This window comes from Eutrigla gurnardus, assembly GCF_963514095.1.
Source record: "Eutrigla gurnardus genome assembly, chromosome: 10".
NCBI classification, from domain to species: Eukaryota; Metazoa; Chordata; class Actinopteri; order Perciformes; family Triglidae; genus Eutrigla; species Eutrigla gurnardus.
Window position 1 is genome coordinate 25,343,424 of NC_139924.1, and position 23,630 is coordinate 25,367,053.

Consider the following 23,630-nt stretch of genomic DNA (forward strand, 5'->3'; position numbering starts at 1 on the left):
GAGACAGAGTAGCGTGGATTATACTTCCGCATTTAGCAACCCGCCACCTAGCGCCACCTGCGGGACTGAATAGACAGTAAACACACAGTAAACGGCCAACACTCAAAGATTTTAACGAAACGTGGACAAAATCTAATAATAATAATAATAATAATAATAATAATAATAATATAAGTTTATGATGATGAAACAAAATAAGACCGGAAGTGGGCTTGATTTTAAGGAAACGTGAGGCAAACCAGGTTTTTTTAAAGATGATATCCACCTTATTTGAATAATTAACAGTTATTAGTACTAGTTAAAAAAACAGGCCAACTCCCTGATCAGCCCTCCATTATTTGCCCTTTAAAGTAATCAGTATGAAGTGATGACCTGATTTCACTCATGTGAAGATATTTCACCACTTTAATGGATCCAGTGAGTCTATAAAAACAACAACAGAATACATGACATAAGGAAACTTTACATCCATTCATTTGTACAGTTTTACAAACATTGCAGCACGCCTTTCATCATAAAGTCTTATGGGCCTGCAGTAAATCACCAACACGCAATGCCTGAGTATCAATCATAGCCAGTTCCTCGTCATTCACCCATTCGTCCTCCACTGGTGAAATGACAGGTTTACGAGCGGGAGTCTGTGCAGTTTTTAAAGTGCTCGGTGTCCCTGACCTCCGAGGGGGGTTGAATGTCATTTTCACACATGGAGAAGCCACTGAGCCCAGATGGGAGAGAGCTGCTGGAGATGGGATACGAGACAGATAGTCCAGAGCTCTCCTCCTCTTCAGGCTGCGAGGGTCTGTCTCTGCCGAACTGTTTGCTGCAGGAGGTTTTCTGCCGACAGGAGTGAAGGATTCATGGCTTCTGACTGGCTGCTCCGATGTCACCTGCATAGAAGGACACATTTTTAATCAATATGAAGTGGTCATGTGAGAAAAATGCATCAAACAGGAAGTACATGAACTCACACTTGTTTTTGTGTCTTGTCGTCTGACCGTTGAAACAGCTGAGGTTCGTGTCTGCAGAGCTGGAGAGGAGATGGACCTCAGGCCATCAGAGTTGACTAAATCTGACAGCTTCTCCTCAGCAAGTGGAAAGAAGGTATCCTGACCCTGAAAACATAAGATGAGAATTATAGTTAAGTCATTTTCATATTTTACAAAGCTTTATTGTATCCAAACCAAGGAGACAGAGAAAAGTGAGAGGGGAAAGCTCTGTGGTTCAGTGCAGTAAATCCTTTTTAACAACTTCTTCTGACCATTAGTCCATATTCTGATTTCTTTAATTGAGTGAATGTTAAACACTGTTTTTGAAGCATGTCTGCTTCTTCATAGACTTGGGATCTTAGCATCGTACCTGGACCAGGTTTTTGTCTTGGCTGAGGGATTCCTGTAGGTGAACTTCCTTGGGGTTTGTTGAGAAGATGGTCAGATCTCCAGCGTACACAACGGGAGTGGGCCATGTTGACTGGCCTCTCAGCTGCAGGTTGCTCAGAGCCAACAGGACACGTGGTTTTACCAAATCTTCCAAGCCGGACTGAGCAAAGCTGCTGAAACAGCGCACTTTAACGAAGTTCAGTTTCCCATCGGCCAAATAAAACGCAGGAGAGAAACCTGTGTTCAAGGGCACAAACAATCATTTAGGAAACAATATACTATAGTTGTGGCAGAAACAGTTAAGAAAAAACCCATAATCACCCTGTCCATCTATGATACTGATGACATATCCTGTGAGATCAACTTCTCCACATAGCGACTGGAATTCAGGGAGTTGAAGATCCACAAAACGGGTAGAGACCCTCGGTTGAAAATGTGTTGATAACCATTCGTGAGACGCCTGAATGATACACAAACATAAGGTATTAGAAATGATTTACATCATCTGTCTGACATTATAAATACTGCATCTACCGTTCCACAGTTTCAACAGTACCTGCATGTCCTGAAACTGTGTTTTCTTTGTCCCAGTCAGCTGAAGAGTTGAGCTCCCACCGTGTTTCTTTCCATCTGAAGTGGTGAGATTATAGACTTTGAATCGACAGCCTTCCCTCAGTAAAGACTGAAGATCCGAAGAAGGTCGCCAAAGGTTCAACTGGTAAACTAAAAAAAACAACATTTTAAATCAAACAAAGCAAATACATTAAACTAACCACAGTACATCTGATATAAATGAAAATAAAAACACACCACTGCCGGGTTGAGCCATGGAGTCAGCAATGCAGAGTCTCCACACAGATGTCACGTCTCGCTTGGGACAGCTACCTTCGCTGTCCTCTGCATTTTCCATCACTCGTCGCCAGCGATCCTGCAGCTCAGCCTGCTTCTTCTCCATCAACGAACTCCTGTAGCTACGCAGGGTCTCGAACTGCTGTTCACTCAAATGAGCCTTGGACATGCAAGTAAAGTTGGTGTGCAATTAAAACTCGATTCATGAGAGAAATGAAGTCAACAATGTGTAAAGTCAACTACTTCTCACCTCGATGTCATCCCCCACAGCTTCATGGAGCTCTTCTCCCTCTTGAAGACTTGCGATATCCTGACGACTCATTGTACGTCTTCGACGTTGAGGTTTTTCATTACCTGGAAGTAAGCGTTTTTAAACAACATATTCCATTTCAACCAGTACATGACATGCTGAAAACACTATTCCTACCTTTGTCCTCCTTTTCAAATTCTGCTTGAATCTTGGCGAATAGGATCTCCATAGCTTTTTGTTTGTGGCTGTTGTATCGTCTGGCCTCCTTCTCTTCTGCACGAACAGAACGGAACACAACGCCCCCATCTGGTTTCCTCTCCATCCACTGGACAATGTGTACATGTACAATACAGTACAGTCAAAGGGTAAGGATGAGCGTCCAGGAGGAACCGTAACAACGGGCCTCATTCACAAATATCTTCCATCTTGGCTCAAGACCCACCTTTTTAATCAAGCTTTTAACTGACTTGTTTAATTCCTTTTATGCTTCTTACATTTTTTATTATTATTCTATTTTATATTATCTATTTTAGCTTATCCTGCTTTACTGTTTTATATATTTTATTTATTTTTATTGTTTTATTTATTGGGTCTATTTTACTTTATTTTATACATCTTTATGAATTTTACTGTTTTTGTTGTTTTATTGTTTTATTCCCTCAGATTTTAGCTTCTACCTTTTACCTTATTTTACTGTTTTAGCCCCTCGATTTTCCAGTGTTTCCTCCTGGGGGCCTACCACACCGGGAGTTGTTTCTGGTCCAACGTTGGGGGTGCTGTCCTGTGGACGGCCATGGCCCGGGTGGTTGGAGAGCTCTACACCGTGGTGTGGAGCCTCCTGTCTGCCTGGGCTGGGGTGGTCCCTGTGGCGGCGCCCCCTGCAGGCATGGACCATGATTCCTCTCGGTGTGTACGGCCCCCAAAGGTAGCTTCTTCCTCACCTCAGATCTCGATGCCCAGCCATGTCTCCTCAGCAACAGTTAGTGTTTGTGTGTGGGTGTGTATTTGTGTGTGTATGTTTATGTGTGTGGGTGTGTATTTGTGTGTGTATGTTTATGTGTGTGGGTATGTATGTCTCTGTGTATCTCTGTCTATATATTTGTGGGGGTGGGAGGTTTTGGTTTCGTGGTGTTCTTTGTTGCTCACATCTTGTTTTGTTTTTGTTTTGTTTGCTTTTATTTTTTGTGAGGCACTTTGTGCTACTATATGTATGAAAAGTGCCATATAAATAAAGTCTGATTTGATTTGATTTGATCTTAAAATTTGTTCTTAAGAAAGTTCAATATATCAATGCAAGACTGAACACACCTGCATGGGGTAGCTTCTCAGTATGATCATGTCCACACAGCCAACTGGTCCTCCGCTGCTGTACAAACAGGACACAGGAAGCAGGAACGGCCGTGGATCCTTGTGAAATCCCAGCTTAGCATCCCATCGTGTGGGTCGACTGCTATTGGCGCAGATCTAAACATCAACAAATAAAAAAAAACTGCTTATTTGATTTCCTTGTAGAAAGATATGATAACGTGGGCCCTCCCTCTGAAAGTACCTTTAACATGAGAGATTCAGGCGCCTCCAGAGGGGTGCAAGCATCTTGTGATCCCACCAGCTGAGCCCCGTGGATTATCAATTTCCCACCGACAGCCACTCGACTTTTGTGAAGCATGGCAGTCAGAGGTTCATCCAGCTGGGCTTTGATTGCGTACCATCCATCCGTCAGCCAGACAACGGCAGATGGGTTTTCAACCTTGGCTTCAGCACCTGGTGGAGTCTTGGTGTCACTGAAACTCAGTCTGTTTGGGGGGTGACCCCTGGAGACGACCCCGCAGACACACAGGACCAGGGTTTTGGCTGCTGTGTCGTCCTTCTCCATGATCTTTCTCAGAGCCGGTCTACGGCTGTGGTCCACCTCCACATCATATCTGATCAAATGATAGAAATGCTTTTAAGAGCAGGCATTTAAATAAAATGATATTTAACAAATACAGGCACATTTGATTATCTTGTATCATAATTCAAATGTGGTAGGAAGAAAAACTCTTCTGATTTAATTTAATTCAATGCTTAGAGCATACAGACATAACAAGCAGGAGCAATAAGACAATGAGAGTGAATGAACAAATACACCTCTGTGCATTTCAAACAGATCCACAATGTCAAAGCAAATATGAACACAATCCATCTTTCCACATTACAGCTATAAAACAACAGCCTCTGTGTTTAACATCAATAAAGTTCCCTTCTACACAGTTCAATTAAGCTATAATCCTCCCTACCTGTACTTGAGCTGTAGGAGGACCTGCTCTGGAGTGAGACAGATGCTGCCCATTGCTTCTGGAAATGATCTTTCCATGGAGGCCTGCTTCCACACAATCCATCGGTAGTGATTGTACACCCACCCCTCACTGAGCAGCTTAGGATCCACACCTGGGGTGTCACATAACGCTCTGTAGACAGAACAAGATGGCATTCAGTACAATTAGCCTGCATCTGCAAATACACCTGGTTTCAAAAACATTACAACGCTCGATTTCAAATCAATAATACCCGTGAAACTCTTCTTTCCCTGCAGTGCCGTCTTTCCTGGGGATCAGCCATCCTCCGTCAGCGAGCTGAACACCACCTCCGTCTATAATTGCTTCCGGTTTGATGAACCGCTGTAAATCGAAGCGAAACGATTCTGCAGTCTCACTGGTGATCTCGGACACGTGCTGATGAACTCCATGTCTATACAGCTGAAAAACAACAAACAAAGACAGGTCATAAAGCTGATCTCATTCATAATGAGTGATAGAACAGCTACCCTTGCCTGTCTTTGGGTGTATCTTGCAGGAGGTTTTCCATTTACGGCAGCTTTTAACGGTATCCGCGTCACTCCGGAGGTTTTGGTTAGAAACAAACTTCCCGGCAAAGGTCGAATGGTCTGGCGCTTCTTCTTCCTGATCCTCATGTCTTGCATATCTCGTGCCAGCTCCACATTAGGAAAATTCTGAAATACGTCTGTAGACCAGAAACACATCATCATTCGTCCTGTTATGCGGAGTAATTCCCAGTGTATTATACTGACTTCATCCAAAAAGCCTACTGCACCTTGGCTTCTGGGCAGCGTGTCCACCGCTGATCCACAGCCAGCAGGGAGGTTTTGATTATTCACAAGATCATCATTTGTAGTGTCGGTCAAGGCTTCTTTGGCGTTATTATCAGTTACACCTGTAGTGCTTTGTGTTTTTTTAGTGAGCGGTACATAAGTGTTGCTGTTAAAGTGTGTTAATAAGACACGGTGCTGTTTATCTCCCTCCTGTGGTTTAGAGGAGCTCTCTTGGACAATAGCTCTTTGCTTTTTGAATGGAGGAACAAATGCAGGAGGTGTTCTAATGTTGTCCTTGCGCTCTGTTTGTTTGCAACTCTCTGTCTTTGCATTCTTGAGGAAAGGAGGAGCAAACGCTGGCATCTTGGAATGTGCTGATCTGCTGTCTCCTGGGGTTGAGTATTGTGTTTGTGTTGGCAATCTGGGTTTCACATCGTTGTTTCCATTCCTGTAACACACAAAAAAAAAATGCATCACCAAGAGCGGATAACCTGTCAGCTGCTTGAAAACATGGCCAACAATTCACAGGCCGCTCACCTGTTGGGCCTCGTGATGTTTGGATGGAGAGAGACGCTGTACTTGAAAATCCTCCGATCTTTCATGACACCTTAAATAAGAAACAAATACAGTTAAATTCATTTACAAGACAAAGTAAGTATTCTTTAGATCATTTTTTAACAGTGCTCATGATTTACCATTTGGACAACTTTTTTCTGGGTGCAGTATTGAACCGCTCGGACCATCAACAGTCCTGTCGAATTCCTCCAGTAGGCGTCTTTTGAGGGGAGGCTGACCTGAAACAGTAAGGAAAGCATTTATGGTTAATAGTCTGCTTATAACAGATAGCGTCACACCTTATGGTTAGTTATATACAAGACTTTAAGTTTCAAAATAATCGTTTATTTGCTATAGGAGAACAATTCACTGAAATAAACTAAGAGAAATAACTTTGTTACATAGAATAACACACTTACCAGTCACATCTGGGTCCTCTGCTGATCTCTTCCCTGCCCATTGTCGTTCCTCTACAGAGCTGTGGCTGGATGTGGGGTTTTCTTGCAGCGGCATATTTCCTAAATTCAACGAGAGACTTCGGCCAGCTAGACTCTCATCCTCTAACAAAGCTTTAGTGCAGTCCAGAGCTTCCTGGGCAAAAAACCTCTGCTGGGTTTCAGTGCAGCCACTCAGGTTAAGGGATTGAAAGTTGAGATCCGACGACTCCTGTGGCCTTTTGATCTTAGATCCCTCGCTGCTGCTTGTCTGATTTATTTCACAGTCCAACACGCTTGACATTTCCTCTCCGGGGCTGTCATGAAGGTCGCCCTCCCCTGCAGGTGGAATGTTGCCTTCTTTTAACTGAAATGCATCTACATGTGCCTTGTCTTTGATAATAACGCATCCACGTACGCTTGGATTTCGAAGAGTTGTATTCTCATGGTCAGTCTCTTGCCAAGAGGTCAAAGATTTAGCTACCTGTGGGGTACTAACCTTAGCAGGCATGTCCTTGGTGAGATTAGAAGCTCTTTTCACACATTTCACTTGTGATAAATCTGACTTATGGGTGTCATGTGGGCTTGTTGAGGATGAGCTTGACTCATGACCTTCCCCATCAGCAAATTCTTTCAAAAGGTGTTTTGCTTTCAACAGATTTTTCTGTGAAACGTGGACTTTTGCTCCCCCTGCAGTTGAGAAGACACAATGTATTTTCTCTGTGGTTTTAGCATCACCTTGTTTCTTGTCACTGCTCCTTGTGTCTGAAACAGCTGGGATCTCTGCACTGAAACCGATATCACTGAAGAGAGCGTTTGCCTTCTGGTGGGCCTCAGATGAAAATGCCACATGCTTACCACTGGCTGTAGCAAATCCACTATTCCTGGTTGGTGGACCAGGAACTGGCGTCTTGGAACGTGTTGGTTTTACAGGAATGTCACCATCGACTTCACATTCACTCAACAGAGTTTTTGCTTTCTTTAGGGCTGCAGATGAAACAGCAACTCCTTTGCCACTGGCTGTCAGAAATCCACCTTTGTGATTTGGAAAAGTGTGTTTCTGTTGTTTGTTTGCGTCCTCAAATGTAGCGCTTTCATCCAACATAGACGTTGCTTTTTTTACGGCGTCATCAGACACAGATACCTTTTTCCCACTGGCTGTAGAGAATCCACCACGTTTGCTCATATCACTGATGGACGAGGATGTTGTGCACAACGGGGGAGAACATGGCTTTGTAATTGAAGATGGTTTTCCATCTAAAAAAGCTGCCTTGGAAAATTCTCCCACATCATCAGGATGCAGCATGTTTTCATGGTTTCCATCTAATCCCATGTTCACATTATCAAACTCGGCGTGTCCACTTCCTGGCTGTTCAGGGACGTCCATCGTCAGCCTTTCATCTTGTTTAAATTTAGAAAGGTTTTCCATCTGGCTGCCACTTATATTCACAGGTTCTATTACTGACATGTCATCGTTATCATCCATGTCGCAGTCCTTGAAGGAAGCATTTGATTCTTGCATTGCTTTTGCTGAACTAGAACCGTCATCAATTTCTTCCAGAAGGTTTTTTGCTTTACACAGATTTTTCTTGTAAATGTGGACTTTTGCTCCCCCTGCAGTTGTGAAACCACAATGTATTTTCTCTGTACTTTCGGCGTCGCCCTTGTCACTGCTCCTAGTGTCTATAACAACTGGGCTGTCCGCACTGAAACTGATGTCACTGAACAGAGCTTTTGCCTTCTGAATGGCCTCAGCTGACAGTGCTACTGGCTTACCACTGGCTGCAAGAAACCCACTATTCCTGGGTGGTGGGTTAGGAACTGGCATCTTGGAATGTGTTGGTTTGATTTTACCTTCAACTTCATCACATTCACTCAACAACAATTTGGCTTTCTTGAGAGCGGCGGATGAAATGGCCACTCCTTTGCCACTGGCTGTTTGAAATCCACCAGTTTGAGGTGGAAGAGGACCTCTTCTTAAAGCATCTCCTTTTCCTGTCAGTCGTTTGCTTGCGTCCTCATGTGTATGAATTTCGTTCAAAAGGTGCTCCGGTTTTTTCAGTGCATCCACAGACATGGATACTTTGTTCCCACTGGCTGTACAAAACCCGCCACCGTTGCTAAACTGCTTGATGGCAGAGGAGCCGGTGGTCTTTGATGTCGTGTGCGAGAGAGATGAAAGTTCCCTTGCAGTCGAAGACGGCTGTTCAATGAAAAATACTGCATTTGTCAAAGCAGGTGTATTCTTAGAACCAAAATTGTCCATCTCCACATTATGTTGTAGTACCTCTGTGTGGCGCTCATTGATTGGTTCTTCAGAAAAGTTGACTTTCATCCCTTGAACCTTTTTACGGTTTGGAAGGATTTCCTTACGACAAACTTCTGTGCTGGTTTTTTGTCTCTCTGAAATGAGCGCCTCGCTGTGAATAGAACCACAGTCTTTGAAGATAGCATCTGCCTCTTGCATAGCTTTTGCTGAAATAGAAATCCCTTTCCCATTGGCCATCTGGAAACCAATTTGACGGCTGGCTGGGTCGATTTTTCCTTTTTTCCACCCGTTTGTAGCATCTTCATCTCTAATGCCTATGACCTGTGTGTCTTCAGAGGCGGGAACCGTCCCCTCAGTATCATTAACACAACCTTTGAACTTATCCTCTTTATGATGCAGAACGTTGCCAGGGTGATAATCCATACTGTGCATATGCTGTGTTTTAGCATCAGTTTCGCAGTTTTGCATGCCCGCTGAATTTTCACCCGTCACTATAGTCTTCTCCAAATCTGCAAACAGATCTCTAGCTTTGCTCAGACACCTTTTTGAAACTCTCAAAGCATTTCCTCCTGCAGTCTTGAATCCCACACCAAGCATTAAAGGATTTTGGTTCTCCAGCTTGCTTGTTTCAGCGTGCTCAGCTCCGTCAAGATGTTTTGGTTCAGCTGACACAATGTTGCCTTCAGAGATGTGCTTTGAACAGGAAGACACATTGACGGGAGAGGACCTTTCTATTTCCGTTGCAGTCGATAATGACAAATCTCTCGATGTACTTGTGATGTCGGATGTTTCACAAGTTGTTTTATCATCTGAAATCGAGGTCATTTTGTCGTGCATCACAGTCGCTGCCACGTGCTTTTCAGCTTCTGAGCTAAAACTGTCGTCAAAATCTATACCCGAAAGAAAATCGGGGTCAAGCTCTTTGTCAACAAAAGAGGTGACATTATCTTGACACGGTTGTTTTAGCTTTGCAGTTTTAAACTGTGTAAATTCAAACTGGCTGTCTGCTTCCTCCAACAGTGTGCAAAGCTCAGTCACATCAGCCTTCTGGGAAGCTGTTAGCTGGCAACGGATATCCTGAAGTCTTTCACTTGAAGAAAGTGGTTGGTTTGAGTTAGTGGTTGGATTTTTCATTGTGTCGTGACTCATTTCATCCTTGGTGTCATGAGCACATTCAGTGGGATGGTCACTTAAAGTTCTTTCCCCTTCAGTCTCGTCAAAGAGACGCTTGGCTCTGTCCAGATTGGCTGAAGAAATGTGTATCCCCTTGTTTGAGGCCGTTTTGAATCCTGATGCATGGAGGGGAGGAAGAGAAACGGTTTTCTCTGGCAGACTGCCATGAGCTTGACTATTAAGTGGAATGTAATTGATGCCACGATCGACAGTTCCTTTTGCATGGCTGGGGAGTCGAGCTGATGTGCTCTCGATGTGCAACTCGCCCTCTGGGAGAGGGCCCAGTGTCCGGCTTTCCTTGACTGCACTGGACAGTTTGGCCTCTGTCTCAGCTTCTTGTAAAACATCCAAATGTGCTTTTCTTTGTCCTTTATTTGTTGGTGTGAAAGAAGTGGTGACAGCAGGTTTAAATCCACTCCACTGTTGACTATTGATCTCTGAGCTGGGAAGAACAAATGATGGAGTCACGTGAGTGCCGTCTGCAACAGCAGACTGGAATCCACTGTCACTTATTGTGACATCATTCACAGCATTATTTGGACGAGTGGTAGAAACTTGTCTTCTGTTAGCGATGACATCACAGTCGCGGTGAAGGTTTGCTTGCGTTGCTTCCTGCTTAGCTCGTTTCATGGCTGACAGACAAGCGGATGGAGAGAAGCCCGTTTGAGGAGTGCCCTCTGCGACGTCACTCACTTTACAGGGATCCGACATTTGACTGAAGTCTTGTGCAAAATCTTTACAAAGCTGGGACATGTCAAGATCCTGGACTCTTGCTTGTACAGAGGGACGTAGATTTCCCTGTTTTTGCATCTCGGTCTTCCTGATGCAGCAGTTGGCTTCATCTGGGGATTTCCGCAACTGCTTCACATTCACTTCTTGTCCTGAAATAAAAGCATGGTGATGAATAAGGATACATTCAGGCAGTGTAGAGAAGGGGATTTCCCCATGTAAGTGAAGAATCTATTACAGCATTGTTACATTTAACATGCATTACAAATGAGTTACCAGCAAGTGGAATCCCTGGTGAGGAGTCCTGGATTTCTTTTCCTTGAACTTGTTTTGAAGTCTTGACAGTGTAAACAAATTTTCTCTTTTTCTTAGTAAATCCAGAGTCCGTGTGCTCCACAGGTGGCCTGGCTAATAGTTGGCTCTGCTGTTGTTCCGTTAAATTAGTGTTTTCCACTTGTATAGGAGGACTATTAACACGGCTAGAAGTATTCACAGTACAAGTTGGAATTTCAGATAAACTCAACGGAGACCATTGGGTGACTCCAATATCTCCAGTCTTCACCGGTGGGGGGGAGGGAAGTCTGCCTGGTTCCTGCTCAGTTGTTCTCTGTTCACTGGATGCAGCTCTGTTTGTTGACGACATGTCCGTAGAGCTGCAGCCATCTTCCTTTGCCGGGATGATTTGCTTTCTTTTGATTCTGTCAGTTTTCACTTTTCTCAGTGCTGAACTACTGTTGGTGAAAAACATAGAGAGGACATTTTCAGCTCCATCGAGAACACTCGCAACTGTTCTGCGAAGTTCTCCATCCTCGATGGCATCTGGTAGCTTCTGTCTCCAAACACCACTCTGATTCGGTGAACTCTGGGAGGAGTCGTGGGACTCTGGATTCTCACCAGCCTCAGGGGAAACAACACCTGGCGATTACAAACCAGCAGTCAGTATCATTTAACGCATCTAAAAGCATGTGCAACACAAAATATGAATTAATATTCATAGCGACTGCAGCATCTTGGATATTAGCACATTGTAAAGGGAAAACACATTACCATGGTGGACGGGAGGTATGTCATTGTGTTTGGGCGACGCCGTTCCAATGAATGATGATGACTTTGAAAGAGAAGGGAAAAGCTTCCGTACAAACTGAGAAACACAAGATAGAAAAACTGAGTTTTAGAAACAATTTCAAATGTCACACCTGCGTATTCACCATGTTTACAGCAACGGCATGTTTCCACTGTCTTGAAACAGACAAAAACATTAAAAGTGCACTGGGAACAAGATCTAGACCCACTACTTTAAAGTGCGAGTTCGAAAACAAGTAAACATCTCTCCCTGTAGTATTTTATCTATTTTTTATGCATCTTTTTTTTTTCTCTTAAATGTAGAGCCCCATGAGTTTCTCCATAATGGCAAGCTGCAAATAGATTTAAACAAATTTGGTATACATGTGTAATTAATTTGTATATTGATGTATAGTATAAAAACAGAGAAGCTACCTGGTCTGTGAACACTTAAAATACCTGCTTGTTAGCCCACAGACTTATCCTTTAAAAATCAATGTGCATATATTCCTTCCTTTTTCTTCCTATTGATCCCTCAAATAGTCAAACTGGAGAGATACTGTATATCTGTTGTGTATTTGGGTAGACGGAGTACTCACAACCACATTTTTGTTTGACGAAACACTCACTGGACAGGGACTCTCGTCAGTTTTAGCTATAAAATTGAGAAGATATTATTTACCAAATCACATATCTTTTGTTTAAAAAACAACAACAACTAATTGTGTTATTTGCTTACACAAAATGAGGGTGGATGGTGCTGCTGGTGGGGTATTCAGAGAACTGGTCCATGAAATATCAGGATGAAGCTGTGCTCCGAGACTTTCAAATGTATGCTTGTCGTAGGTGACCTGCATAATTAAAAAAAATAAATAAATAAAAAGGGAAAACCTTATCCATTTCTTCGCATTCGCATTATGACAGTTCTTCAAGAAAAATAACATCACTGTTGGATTTAAACCACTTACTGGGGATTCTCGTGGGGTTTGAAGCAGATCTGTGCAGATGACAAATGCAGACAAATTAACCAGAGATGATTAAATCTTTTTTTTCCAAATATAATTCAAACAGATGCAATACAGATACATTTAAAGCTCACCAAAACTGTCTTGGCTCTGAGGCTGTAAAACTCCATATTTCGCCCCCGGGACCCTATAAAGAACACGACAGACATCCAAACTTTGTCAAAGTTACCTTAAAAAAAGCTCCATAAACACTGAATTAAGGATGTATGGGAACATAATTTAAGTGTGAACTTATGAGTTTTCTTTCAAGCAGCAGAGACAGTGAAGTCTCAGAGATGTTGCACTCACCCCTGTTTTGACATCCGTAACAAATGTGGACTTTGTGTTGTCATCCATGGCAAAGTTTCTTTTTTTAGGACGTACCGCAGGGAAACATTATTTTCAGATTGCAACGTCAACAAAACGTAATGCAGACAAAAGTAGGTTACAACAGTGTATTACTCAAATATCAATATTCCAGGTATTAACTAAGATTTCTGCACAAAATACATCAACAGTGACTTTACCTATACCTTTTTCGCCGGTGAACGACTGGTCATCCTCAGTTTCAGGTGACACAACTCGACTGTGCCTGAAAACTTTGGGGGTTGAAAACAGCTGACTCTCTACTCTAGTTTTGTCTAGAGGTGGTTTAAAATGCCCCTCTTGGTTGGCACACAGGTCATCTTGATCAGAGACATTTCCCTCATTAGGGAAGCTTTGAGACGTCAGAGACTCAAACCAGTCGGGGTCCAGGGGTCCCAGCTCTAAATTTAAAAAAAAGTTTACAGAATAATATTGAGGATACAACCTCCAGCATACAGGATGTTATCTTTTGCTTCATTTTCGGATTATGCAGCTGGTTTTCAAGGTTTGGATATATCATAAACTGAGATTTCTTACCTTTCCAGATCTCATCTTTGTATGTATCATACATGTTTGTTGAGGTAACATCCACGCCATCTAATTAATGGGATCCCTAAAGCGTGCCATGTGGGACACCTGAGAAGACAAAGCTTCCTTCATGACACAATATAATGATCGGACACTTATAAAAGTTGGTTAGCTTTAGCTTTTATATTAAATCACCCATGCTGGGCATTGCCAGTCTTGCGTTAGCTGCTAATAAACTAATTAGCAGCTAATTAGCCTACGTTATAGTAAGGTAACTTGACAGTGAAACTGCTTAGTAGATATAGTTAGCTCATATTTGACAGTTGTAGCAAATGTTATAGTTAAAAACACATTCAGGTAAACTTGCACTGATTGCTAACGTTAACGTTACACATTCACACAACACGAAACACCGAAACGTTATTCTAACTCACCATGGCGGCGTGTTGCGTTTCAAGTCGCGATGAAACTGAGAAAATATGGACGACAAACCACAAAAACAACGATATAAAATGATAGCGAAGTTGTTATAAAAGTCGACTGCTAGCTAGTTCGCCTCTGCTTCCGAAACAAACATCGCGCGCCGCACACCGGAACTCGGTGTGACTTCAAAATAAGAGTCCCCTAAAATGTGGAGACTGAAGTATAGCGACTTTTCACATCCTTTTAAAACAATATGGGACTTATTATATGGATATAAGGATGACTGTAATAGTGGATAGCAATTAGGCTCTGATCTGTCGTATAAAGGGTACATTATATCCCCGAGTGTAAATTAGCCTTTCAGGCACGTTCCGGATAAGGCCAAACGTCACCCATGGGTGCGCGCTCGCCTCTCTGTTGTGGGTGGGACTGAGAAGAAGGGGAGGAGGCGAAGAAACAAATCAAGAAGGTACATTGAAAAGCACCCCATGATTCCTGCTTATGGATGCAACAACAATATCCAACAAATCACAAAAATGAAACCACAGTTAACAAATGTAAGTTTTATTTTTTATTGTTACATAAGTGTACAGAACACCAAAGTACAGTACATTGCAAAGGCAGTAGTATTTACAAGGAGAGAAGCTACACAAACGGTTTGTGTGGAAGCTTTATAAATATGTTGCCAACTCTTTCACTCTACATGCAACTCAAACTGTAGGGTCATAAAAATACAATCTTATGAGTCTGCTCAAAGCCCCCATTGCACTATGTACAATTAGTCCGTTAAAATAGTTTTTGTATTTGTTCATAAACATTACTATAACTTATAGTACATCATAAATTGCAAGCTTGGCAGGTTTAAAGATTAAACAAAATATTTGTTTTCTATGAATCTAGTCTGATAAATACATATTTCCCTATTGCAAATACTATTTAACAGTTGACCTATTTGCTAAAAGCTGCACAGTTAAAAAGGTACAGTAAGATTAAGAAAGAGATAACCCACACAGCAGCATGTAATGTAGGTTTGGGAGACATTACAGTAGTTTCGCAGCATGTCGAAGTAGTTAAATGTGAACAATTTATTTGAATCAGTATCCATAATTCCATCTGTGATGGTCGTCAGGTTTAAATCACACACTCAAGCACTCACACACGCACACACACACACACACACACACACACACACACACACACACACACACACACACACACACACACACACACAAAAAAGACCCACTACTTTAACCAAGTAACGAAGCCTCCCTATTTCTGTACATCCATTTGTATATTCAAATACATTCTTTCAGGATACAGTAAAAGTCTTCCACTTCTGTGTAGGATTGCACAATTTCCCTTGAAAATGAAAACAACATAACTGAAAGAGAATCACTTAGCTTTGGTATGTCATTTGTTAAACGTGAAAGTTGTTGACCTCAGTAGCAAGTGGTCTCATTTTGACAATTTCTATTATTAGTGCAATAAAAGCCTAAGTTTCTTTGTGACGGCAAAGTCTCTCATCTTTCTAAAACAACTCAACAGTATTGTCGCACATGTGAAGGTCTGACATTCTGATGTGCTCTGAGCGAGAAGAGGAAAGGGGGTTGGTTATTCCCAGGAGAGAGCAGAGTGCCTGTTAACCACTGAGATGATAGCAGCAGCCCCAGACAGGACCGGAGGCGAGGCATGGGACAGGGTGCTGTCCAGGAGCAGGGGTCAAACGCTGCCAGACTGCCATCAAAGAGTCGAACCTGAAACTCTGGAGTCCGGGAGGAAAGCCGTGATGGCTCGGTAGCCCTGGGCTCGTCGGATCATGTCCCGAATCTCTCTGTTGAGTTCCATCAACTTGACAGAGATTTCCGTCAGGTCCTGTTTCGAGCCCACGAGAGCAAAAGTCCCCGTCTGACCCAAGGTTTGATGTCTGAAGTAGATGTTGAGTAAAGTCTGGACCTCGTCCTCAGAGTGGCTGCCGAAGATGTCGTTAGGCCACATTGTTCTGCAGTGAATAAAGAAAATCGTATTTGTTTGACTACAGACATATGACGGCATACACTCCTCATGTAAAGAAGACTTTTTGTTTCCTCACCTGCACTCGCGAATGTACCGGATGGCCGCTGGAAACTCATTGTTCTTCAGACCCTCCAGGATGGCCTGCACAGCGGCCTCAGAAGCTCCGAAGGTGGGCTCAGGACGGGGACTCTCACAAGCAGCCATCTCATCGTTGGTCACAGAGGCTGCTGCTACTCTCAGGTTCCTCTTCAGCTCATCAAGCTCTCGGGACATATTTGTCAGCTAAATGTTGAGAGGGCATTCATGTGATTAAACAGGCACACGGACTAGATGATCATGGTTGCAAAAAGATGGGAAAAGCAAATGCAGACTGCACCTACCTCGGGGATAGAGTTTACTGCATGGACCTGTTCAATCAGCTTACAGTAGGACTGAAAAAGCAGCAACAGTTGAAAGTGGAGTTTGTAGAGTCTTTGACAGAGCTCCAGTTGCTGAAAGTAGGAGAAAGGCGGTTGTCAGCAAAAGGCCTTTTCATTGGTTTCTTTTCTTTTTGATTTGTGGATCAGGAATAATCTCACATAAAGCTACTGGAGAACTACTTGTGAATAGATGTCAGACCTGCTGCAGTTACACAGAAGGCTTTACAAGTGCTGAAAATGGGATTACAGTAAGCCAACGTTTTTGCTTTTAATAACAGAAAAAGGCCATAAAAAAAAACAAAGAGGAACAAGTCTTTCCAACTTACAGCCAGAGATTCCATTTGCTACAAAGCAAGCGTGTTAGAGGACAGAAAAGAAGTAGGGAAAACAGAGAATCAAAAGAAGGGCATGCAACTCCTCATTGTTTCCATGTGAACGTTGGTGTATTAGTATTAGCACAGGTGTTATTGGCATGCAAGGAGGAAGAAACGCGAGGGTCGGTGTATGTGCAAATAAGAACGGAAAGCCGGTCGCCACGAATGAAAGGTTCCCTGGGGAGTTTTGATCTCGAGCAGCGATGGGCATGAAGATGAGGACTTGCAGTTATATGCAAAATAATGCTGGAAATCACCAACAGAGGCAAGGAAAGGAAACACTACAATACTCAAATATTTAATGAGGCACAATGTGTTTTGATGAGTAACTCTGAACATGATCATTACTTTTGTTTGTTGACTCCACAGAAAACTCCACAGGATACCTTTAATTAAAAAAAGCCAAGGAAAACAGCCATGCAAAGAAACGACTTTGCCCGTTAATTAGCACAAATGCACTCACGTTGGTGGGAATCTCTTAGCTATTAAGTGCCACGTTTTAGCAGCAACACTGTTGCCTTTTCCTCAGTAGTCAAAGTGAGCGGAGTTGTTTACCGCTAGATCAAATGCAGCTGAAGAGAGCTTGTTCCCATGCCCAGCAGAGCTCAAAATGATCACAATGCACACTGGAATGAAATAATTCATGTGACGTGCGGCAACTCAACGTTGTCAGAAACGTAAAGATTTAGTGTGAGAAAATGAGAGGTAACACTCACAGAGCTACAGTATCACACAGTAATCGCAGTGCAGAGAGTACAGTACGAGAGGTCAGTGGAAGTGGAATCTTTAGGCTTTTCAGTCATTTTTGTCATTTCATTCTTGAATATCATACAGCTTGTTGTGTGTTTGCACACAGATCGAATGCATTAGTAAAACCAATGTTTGACATCATCATTTAATCCTTTAAAAAGGTAAGGATGTACCTTGTCCTCATGCTCCGCTGGCTGACATGTTATCACTCTGCCCCCAGCACTCCTGGGAAAGGTGGCCTTACAGTTGCTCAACCACTGTGGGCAACAGACACAACAGAATCACACAGTTAACAACTCAGTGACATCACACAGGTGACAATCAGACTGGAGGGCACAACAGTGAACGTCCTCACCGAGAGAGCTGCCTCCTTTCTGTTGTTGTAAGTATCAAGGTACTCTTGAAGTTCCAACACGCTGAATTTCATTTTTTCCAGGAATCCATAAGACATAATCTGTGAAAATAGAGGTTTGTTGTTGAATTGAACATGTCATAATATTAAAAAATGTATTTGAAAGTGAAAAAATCTCAGGTTCCTCACTGTGTCTGCATCGATAAATAGCGTTGGGCACTCTGAGCATGATGTCAGCATCTGAGAAGACCTCAAAAGCTTTGATCCTAATCCTCTCAGGCCGTCGCCGAGGTAACTCACGGCGTCACAGGTCAACGAACAGAATTTGGTCTGGATATTCTGCAAAACCAGATCAACAGGCTGGTTGTGATACTGTCAAATCCGCTCCTAAGGCACTTACATTCTATCATTTCTATTTCTTCCTGAAGTTCTCCATTGTCAGCTTTGGTCAGTGAAGTGAACAACATCTGGTTAATGAATCTCCAGAGACGTTTGAGCTGAAAGCATCGACAGACTGCGACTCTATTTGTAATTAATCAGCCCTTGTCTGAAAAAGAAGCCTCTTTCTCTCCAGGTTAATCAGGCAGATAACTAAATCCCGTTAGCCTTCCAGTTTAATTATTCAGTTTGACCCGGCACACTGTAGTGTGCATGCTGCTGAGCCACACTGTTAATACCTGGAACAGTGAAGAAAACACTTGAAAAGTGTAGACTGCACAGGATCCGTCTGAGTCAGACACAAGCTGGTTGATGTGACTCCGCCAAGCCTCCTCCGCATCGTCACACACCGCCGGCTGGAACGCCGCCAGGATGGCGGAGAAGAAGGGCGACGGTGGCGGTGAGGACCGGGACTCCAGCATGTCGTCTCTCTCCTCCTCGGCGAGACTGGAGTGGACGCAAAGCCACGTCGTTAATGTCATTTTTTATCTTACTCTACTTATTGCTGAGAAGAGATGTGAGTGGGTACCTGGGCTGGCAGTCAAAGTCCAGTTCTCCTTTGTAGTCAATGGCAACCATGTGCATAGTCAAACTGTCACCACAGTGAAATCCCAGAGGCAGCTCACTGATGGAGAGAGAGAGGTCGTCTTCATGGACATTGGTGTCTTCACTTTCTTGTGACAGCTCATGCTAAAAGAACACAGGGACACATGCTTTCTCAGCAACCGGCAGTGTTAACTAGTCATGAGCAAATGGTGAGACAGCATGCAGTAGAGGTTATTCACTAAAATGTGCTCCCTCTGTTCTACTTAACGATTAAACAAGTTATTGTGTGGTTAAATTCATACACTAACCTTGGCGTGGGACCCTATGGACACTCCTTGTGGTGTTCTCTTGTATTTTGGTAAATAAAGTGTGCATAAATTGTGCCAATTAAGTAGATAATAAAATGATTTATGCACACATGTTTTGGGACAGGCAATGTGTAAACCTTTCTTGACCTCCCACATGCCAAGAGTTTTTTAGTTGTTGCTCAGAGCCACCCACACAGAAGCAATATAGGTATACACATTGCCTTAAACAGACAGACACAGACAAAGAGACTTGTTTTTTTCTACTGCTGGCTACGAACCCCTAACACTCCCACATTTAAACTAGCCCATAGCCAAAAGCGTTACATAGGCTGCCTGCTTGCATGTTTTAGTTCATTCTCATTTTGCATGCAACGACTGAAAAATCAAGAAAAGGCCGACTCGTGCACTACTCTGAAGAGAGGAAATGTAGAAAAAGTCACAGTGCCACTAAATAATATTTGAAATAGAACCCAAAGCACATAAAACATTCAAGACAGTTCACAAGAAAAGATGCAAGAGAAGAGTTCCCTATTTGGCAAAGTTAGTGAAGAACTCCAGGATGGAATTGCGATAGGAATGAGTAGTTCCCAGAATCTCAGACACCCTAAAGCCCTTATTCACCCGCTGCTTCGAGTCCTCTGGCAGTTGGACATCGAAACTAGGATTTTTTGAATCGGCTGAGGTTGTATCAAAAAAAGCCGAGGAAGAGTCTCTGTTACTGATCTCTGCTGTTGGAGAGAGGTTCACCACCTGCAAAACAGAGTTAAATGTGAGGAAATCTTCAATAAATAGCACGTGTGTTGGAAAAACAGAGCTTGAAACACTGGATTGGAAACGGTCAGACTGCAAAGTCAACATTACTGAATGCGCTTTGAGCACTGACATAGGAAGAGTGGCCAATCAGGAGCAAGAGAGGAGCGTGATGACAGCTGCATGGGCACATGGGCTTTCCATCTGTCCACAAACTTCAGCAAATACTGCTAAGAGGACCTTTTGTCCTAGAATAACAGAACGATGATGCAGCGTCCTAGTCACTGCATCGTTCATTAATCTAAACAAACAGCATGTGGATGATTTGGGCTATTTTTAGAGCTTTTAAAATGTGGTCATGTGGTCTGAAGAGCTCCAGGATCATTACAATCAAAAGGCCTCAGCAAATTCCATTTTAGGATTTCCTGTGTGCAAAGTCGTCCATAGCCTGAGGGTGGCACAAGAGGAAAGCTCACGGAGGGTTCAAGATGAAAATCATTTCCCTCTGGAATCAAACTGGATCTGCCAAGTGGATTTAATATGTTTTATTAGGGATTGTGGTTGGAATCAATTTCATGATACTGATCATTTGTTTCTGCAGGTTCATCGAGTTAAATGTAAGACTCTGCAAGATGTTTTAAACACCACATAGAATGTAATTTAATGTAAATGTAGATTGAGCAGCTGTTGTTAGCGATTGACGTCTCCCAAAATGAAATTTAAGATTAAGCCTGTTATGGTAATTAGACTTTTTAAGATGGAATTTTTCAAGATACCCTGAGATAAGGATAATGTTTCAACAGCTAGGTTTTCCTCTCATTATGATATCAACTGATTGACAAATGAAGGTGAACTTACAAGCTGTGAGTGGGAGAGAATCTGGCTGGCGATGAGGGAATCTTCCTCAGACGACTCGTCTGAGTCCTCGTGGGTGATCTTGCTGAGGCTGGGCATGCTGTTGGACAGCTGACTCTCCTCCAGGGGCAGCAGGTCGCTGCGGTCCAGACTGTCCATGGAGCGTCTGCGTACGCCCCAGTTAAAGTTGTCCATGGTCTCTCCCTGCAACAACCAGTGGCTTTGAGTTACCAAGTGAAGTCCCAGGAAGTAAAGCACAGTCTCTTCTCCAACACAAACACATGCACACACGAACACACACTGTATATACACACATTCACACAACCATGCAGTGCCGGTTTTCCCCTTCATCGTTAAAAATGGAAAAGATACAAGAGCACTGGATCCTCAAAAAGAACGTTTCTTCAAACTACTACCAAAAATAGTCAAGATGAAGCTGAAACTGGCAGAAAGACGTGGGTTTGAGAACACCCTGGTGTTGTGAGACTTTAAATATTTGCAGGTCCTAACCCCCCGAGTCTGTCTGTTTCTTGTTTAAAAGAGACCAGAGTGACTTTTCAGCTGGACACGATTTCAGAGATGTCAGCCAACTTCCACATTCCACCAAAGCTCCACATTAACGGATCACACAAAGGAGACTTCAGAGTGGTGGTGACTAGTTCAATGGCAGCCACTGATAGAGAGCTTCTTTAAAAAAATAAACCATTTGTGATAAAAAAAAAAGTTTGTATGTGGTCAGAAAACTTTCCTCACACCTAATTAGGTCATTCAACTTTGTTGTTGTGTCATTAACTTACAACACTGTCAGCAGTTTTAGTTAAAAGGAGAACAGCTGCTACTGTTTTTCCTGTTTTCCAGGGTGCAAAATCTGCAGCTTTATATATATATATATATATATATATATATATATATATATATATATATATATATACAAACAAGGCAAGGGGAAAACAGTAAAATGTTGTGTAACAGTGAAACTTTTTTTAAAAGTTATTTCTGTTCTCTTAATAACCTGGAAAAATGATTTAACACAGTTTATTTCAACTGAAGATTCAATTATACATCAGTAACCCTGTTCCTGGTTAAAGACACCTTATTTTGGCATGCATTATATATATTATATATACACACAAAGTGTTTCTGATACTTAAGAATCGAGTGGATGTTTCTCAGACGCTACATGTAAATTACACAACATGCACACACATTGGCTATGTTTTCAGTTCCCTAAGTTATCTGTCCAAGCAAACACTCTTTCAAAGACCACAGCAATGAGAATGTAACACGACTAAACTTACCTGTAGCTCCTAGATAGCACAGACAGAAAGAAACAGAAAAAAGAAACCCCATTACACAGAGCAAGCAGACCCGACCCAGTACAGTAAAAGAGTGCTCTTTGGAGGAAATGTCAGTCATGTTCTCCTTTGTGCCAGGAGGTGAGAAGGAGGATCAATTATTTTCTTTACCACCACTTTAAAACGTATAAAAGCTCCTGAGACTCACCTCTCCGTCTTCAAGCTCCACATCCAGGAAGTCAAAGTCTCTGAAGACTCTAAACTGCTGTTCGGAGGTGGTATCGTCCATGTTGTCCGGGTCCCGGGTCCCATCATCCGAAGACACCAGGCTCGGCTGGTGCTCCATGAGGTCCAGCTCGCCACAACTGGAGAAGATCACCTACACAGAGAAACCCATTCAAAAGGCTTGATGGACTACTTTACAGCTGGTAAACCAGTGAAATTCATAGCACTGCTGGAGTGAAGTGTATCTTACTGAAGGATTCTTTGTGAGTCCCACTTCTTGACCACACAGAGACAAAACATTCACCAGTTTTTCCCGTGTTCTTTTCTACAGAGGGCAAGAGAAACAAAAAGACCCACATCACATTTAAATATAGGTAATAATGTGTTAAATAGGTATTAATGCTAGGATCTGGTTTCCCAATGTTGCCTTTAAATGCTTCATATTATCAGACTGTAAGAAGGAAAGGGAAGAAGGGCTCACCTGTGAAGACTGAGGCCTCTTCCAGCTGACCGGCACCAGGACGTTGTTGTAGGTGGATCCAGACGAGGTCGACGAGGTGCTGCGGGTCACTAACGTGGTCCTGCTCTTCACATCTTGGCCCGGAGAACGCTGCAGGTCATCATAGCGCCGACCAATCACCGGCGTCTAACAGCGTGGACACAAACAAACATGTGACACCTGGATGAGTCAGGGGATGTTTGAAGTAGAGAAAGTTCCTCTCTGCTTAGTCAATCCATGACTCCACAGCAGCTGCTGATTCTCCCAAGTTGACCCTAAAGTGATGGATGTTTCTGGCATTTATCTTTTTATCAATGTCCACAATATATAATCCACCTGGCATTCCAAATGTGCGAAGCTTTAGAGGAAAAACAAACCGACTTTTCCACAGCTTTATCCCTCGCTCTAAAAATATCTGGGTATTTTAGGAAATATCAGCGGTTTGTTCAGTGTGTCTCAAGTTTAGAAACACACGCTGTTGGCTATCCACTAAATGTCACTGAGTCACATACAAAGGACGGCAGCAAAGAGCTGACATCATTTCCTGCCATTCATGAACTACCCAAATAGCTCCCTGCTCAGTTCCCACACACACACCACTCTGTTGTATCTTTCACATCACTCTCCAGCGCCGCACCGCTTGGCTAATTGTGTTTACCTTTCAAGCTAATCTCAAGGGGTTTGGTCAAAAAAGAAATAT

At 42.8% G+C, this 23,630-nt stretch overlaps 2 protein-coding genes across 2 annotated transcripts in view; both read right to left on the bottom strand.

The window, feature by feature from the left end:
- Positions 1-387: 387 nt before the first annotated feature.
- brca2 (BRCA2 DNA repair associated) lies at positions 388-14,245 on the bottom strand. Its single transcript, XM_084019870.1, has 27 exons — positions 14,118-14,245; positions 13,693-13,791; positions 13,323-13,556; positions 13,099-13,156; positions 12,885-12,937; positions 12,754-12,782; positions 12,525-12,636; positions 12,385-12,440; positions 11,771-11,864; positions 11,000-11,638; positions 6,538-10,875; positions 6,259-6,357; positions 6,101-6,170; positions 5,566-6,011; positions 5,285-5,475; positions 5,023-5,210; positions 4,752-4,922; positions 4,025-4,397; positions 3,784-3,939; positions 2,653-2,800; positions 2,476-2,579; positions 2,187-2,385; positions 1,933-2,099; positions 1,698-1,836; positions 1,357-1,613; positions 969-1,112; positions 388-887 (listed from the first exon to the last, which is right to left on the bottom strand). Exons 2-27 carry the CDS (start codon positions 13,724-13,726, stop codon positions 513-515), a joined length of 8,874 nt encoding a protein of 2,957 aa, XP_083875996.1. The 5' UTR covers positions 13,727-13,791; positions 14,118-14,245; the 3' UTR covers positions 388-512.
- A 415-nt stretch (positions 14,246-14,660) lies between these two features.
- frya (furry homolog a) overlaps positions 14,661-23,630 on the bottom strand; it is a 37,005-nt gene continuing 28,035 nt past the window's right edge. Inside the window, exons 49-62 of the mRNA XM_084019267.1 lie at positions 22,913-23,077; positions 22,682-22,756; positions 22,415-22,585; positions 20,915-21,115; positions 19,844-20,056; positions 19,307-19,471; positions 18,982-19,142; positions 18,692-18,899; positions 18,204-18,353; positions 18,018-18,116; positions 17,836-17,919; positions 16,500-16,610; positions 16,196-16,401; positions 14,661-16,105 (exon numbers count right to left, since the gene is read on the bottom strand). Of these exons, the coding sequence (XP_083875393.1) occupies positions 15,847-16,105; positions 16,196-16,401; positions 16,500-16,610; positions 17,836-17,919; positions 18,018-18,116; positions 18,204-18,353; positions 18,692-18,899; positions 18,982-19,142; positions 19,307-19,471; positions 19,844-20,056; positions 20,915-21,115; positions 22,415-22,585; positions 22,682-22,756; positions 22,913-23,077 (2,268 nt within the window). The 3' untranslated portion in view covers positions 14,661-15,846. The remainder of the gene's footprint in view (positions 16,106-16,195; positions 16,402-16,499; positions 16,611-17,835; positions 17,920-18,017; positions 18,117-18,203; positions 18,354-18,691; positions 18,900-18,981; positions 19,143-19,306; positions 19,472-19,843; positions 20,057-20,914; positions 21,116-22,414; positions 22,586-22,681; positions 22,757-22,912; positions 23,078-23,630) is intronic.

Excerpts from the sequence above, each read along its gene's own strand:
- brca2 (XM_084019870.1), bottom strand. The coding sequence starts at position 13,726 with ATGTATGATACATACAAAGATGAGATCTGGAAAG. Across the intron at positions 5,211-5,284 it reads CAAGATACACCCAAAGACAG|CTGTATAGACATGGAGTTCA; the intron begins GCAAGGGTAGCT and ends GTTGTTTTTCAG. Across the intron at positions 1,614-1,697 it reads CAGTATCATAGATGGACAGG|GTTTCTCTCCTGCGTTTTAT; the intron begins GTGATTATGGGT and ends CCTTGAACACAG.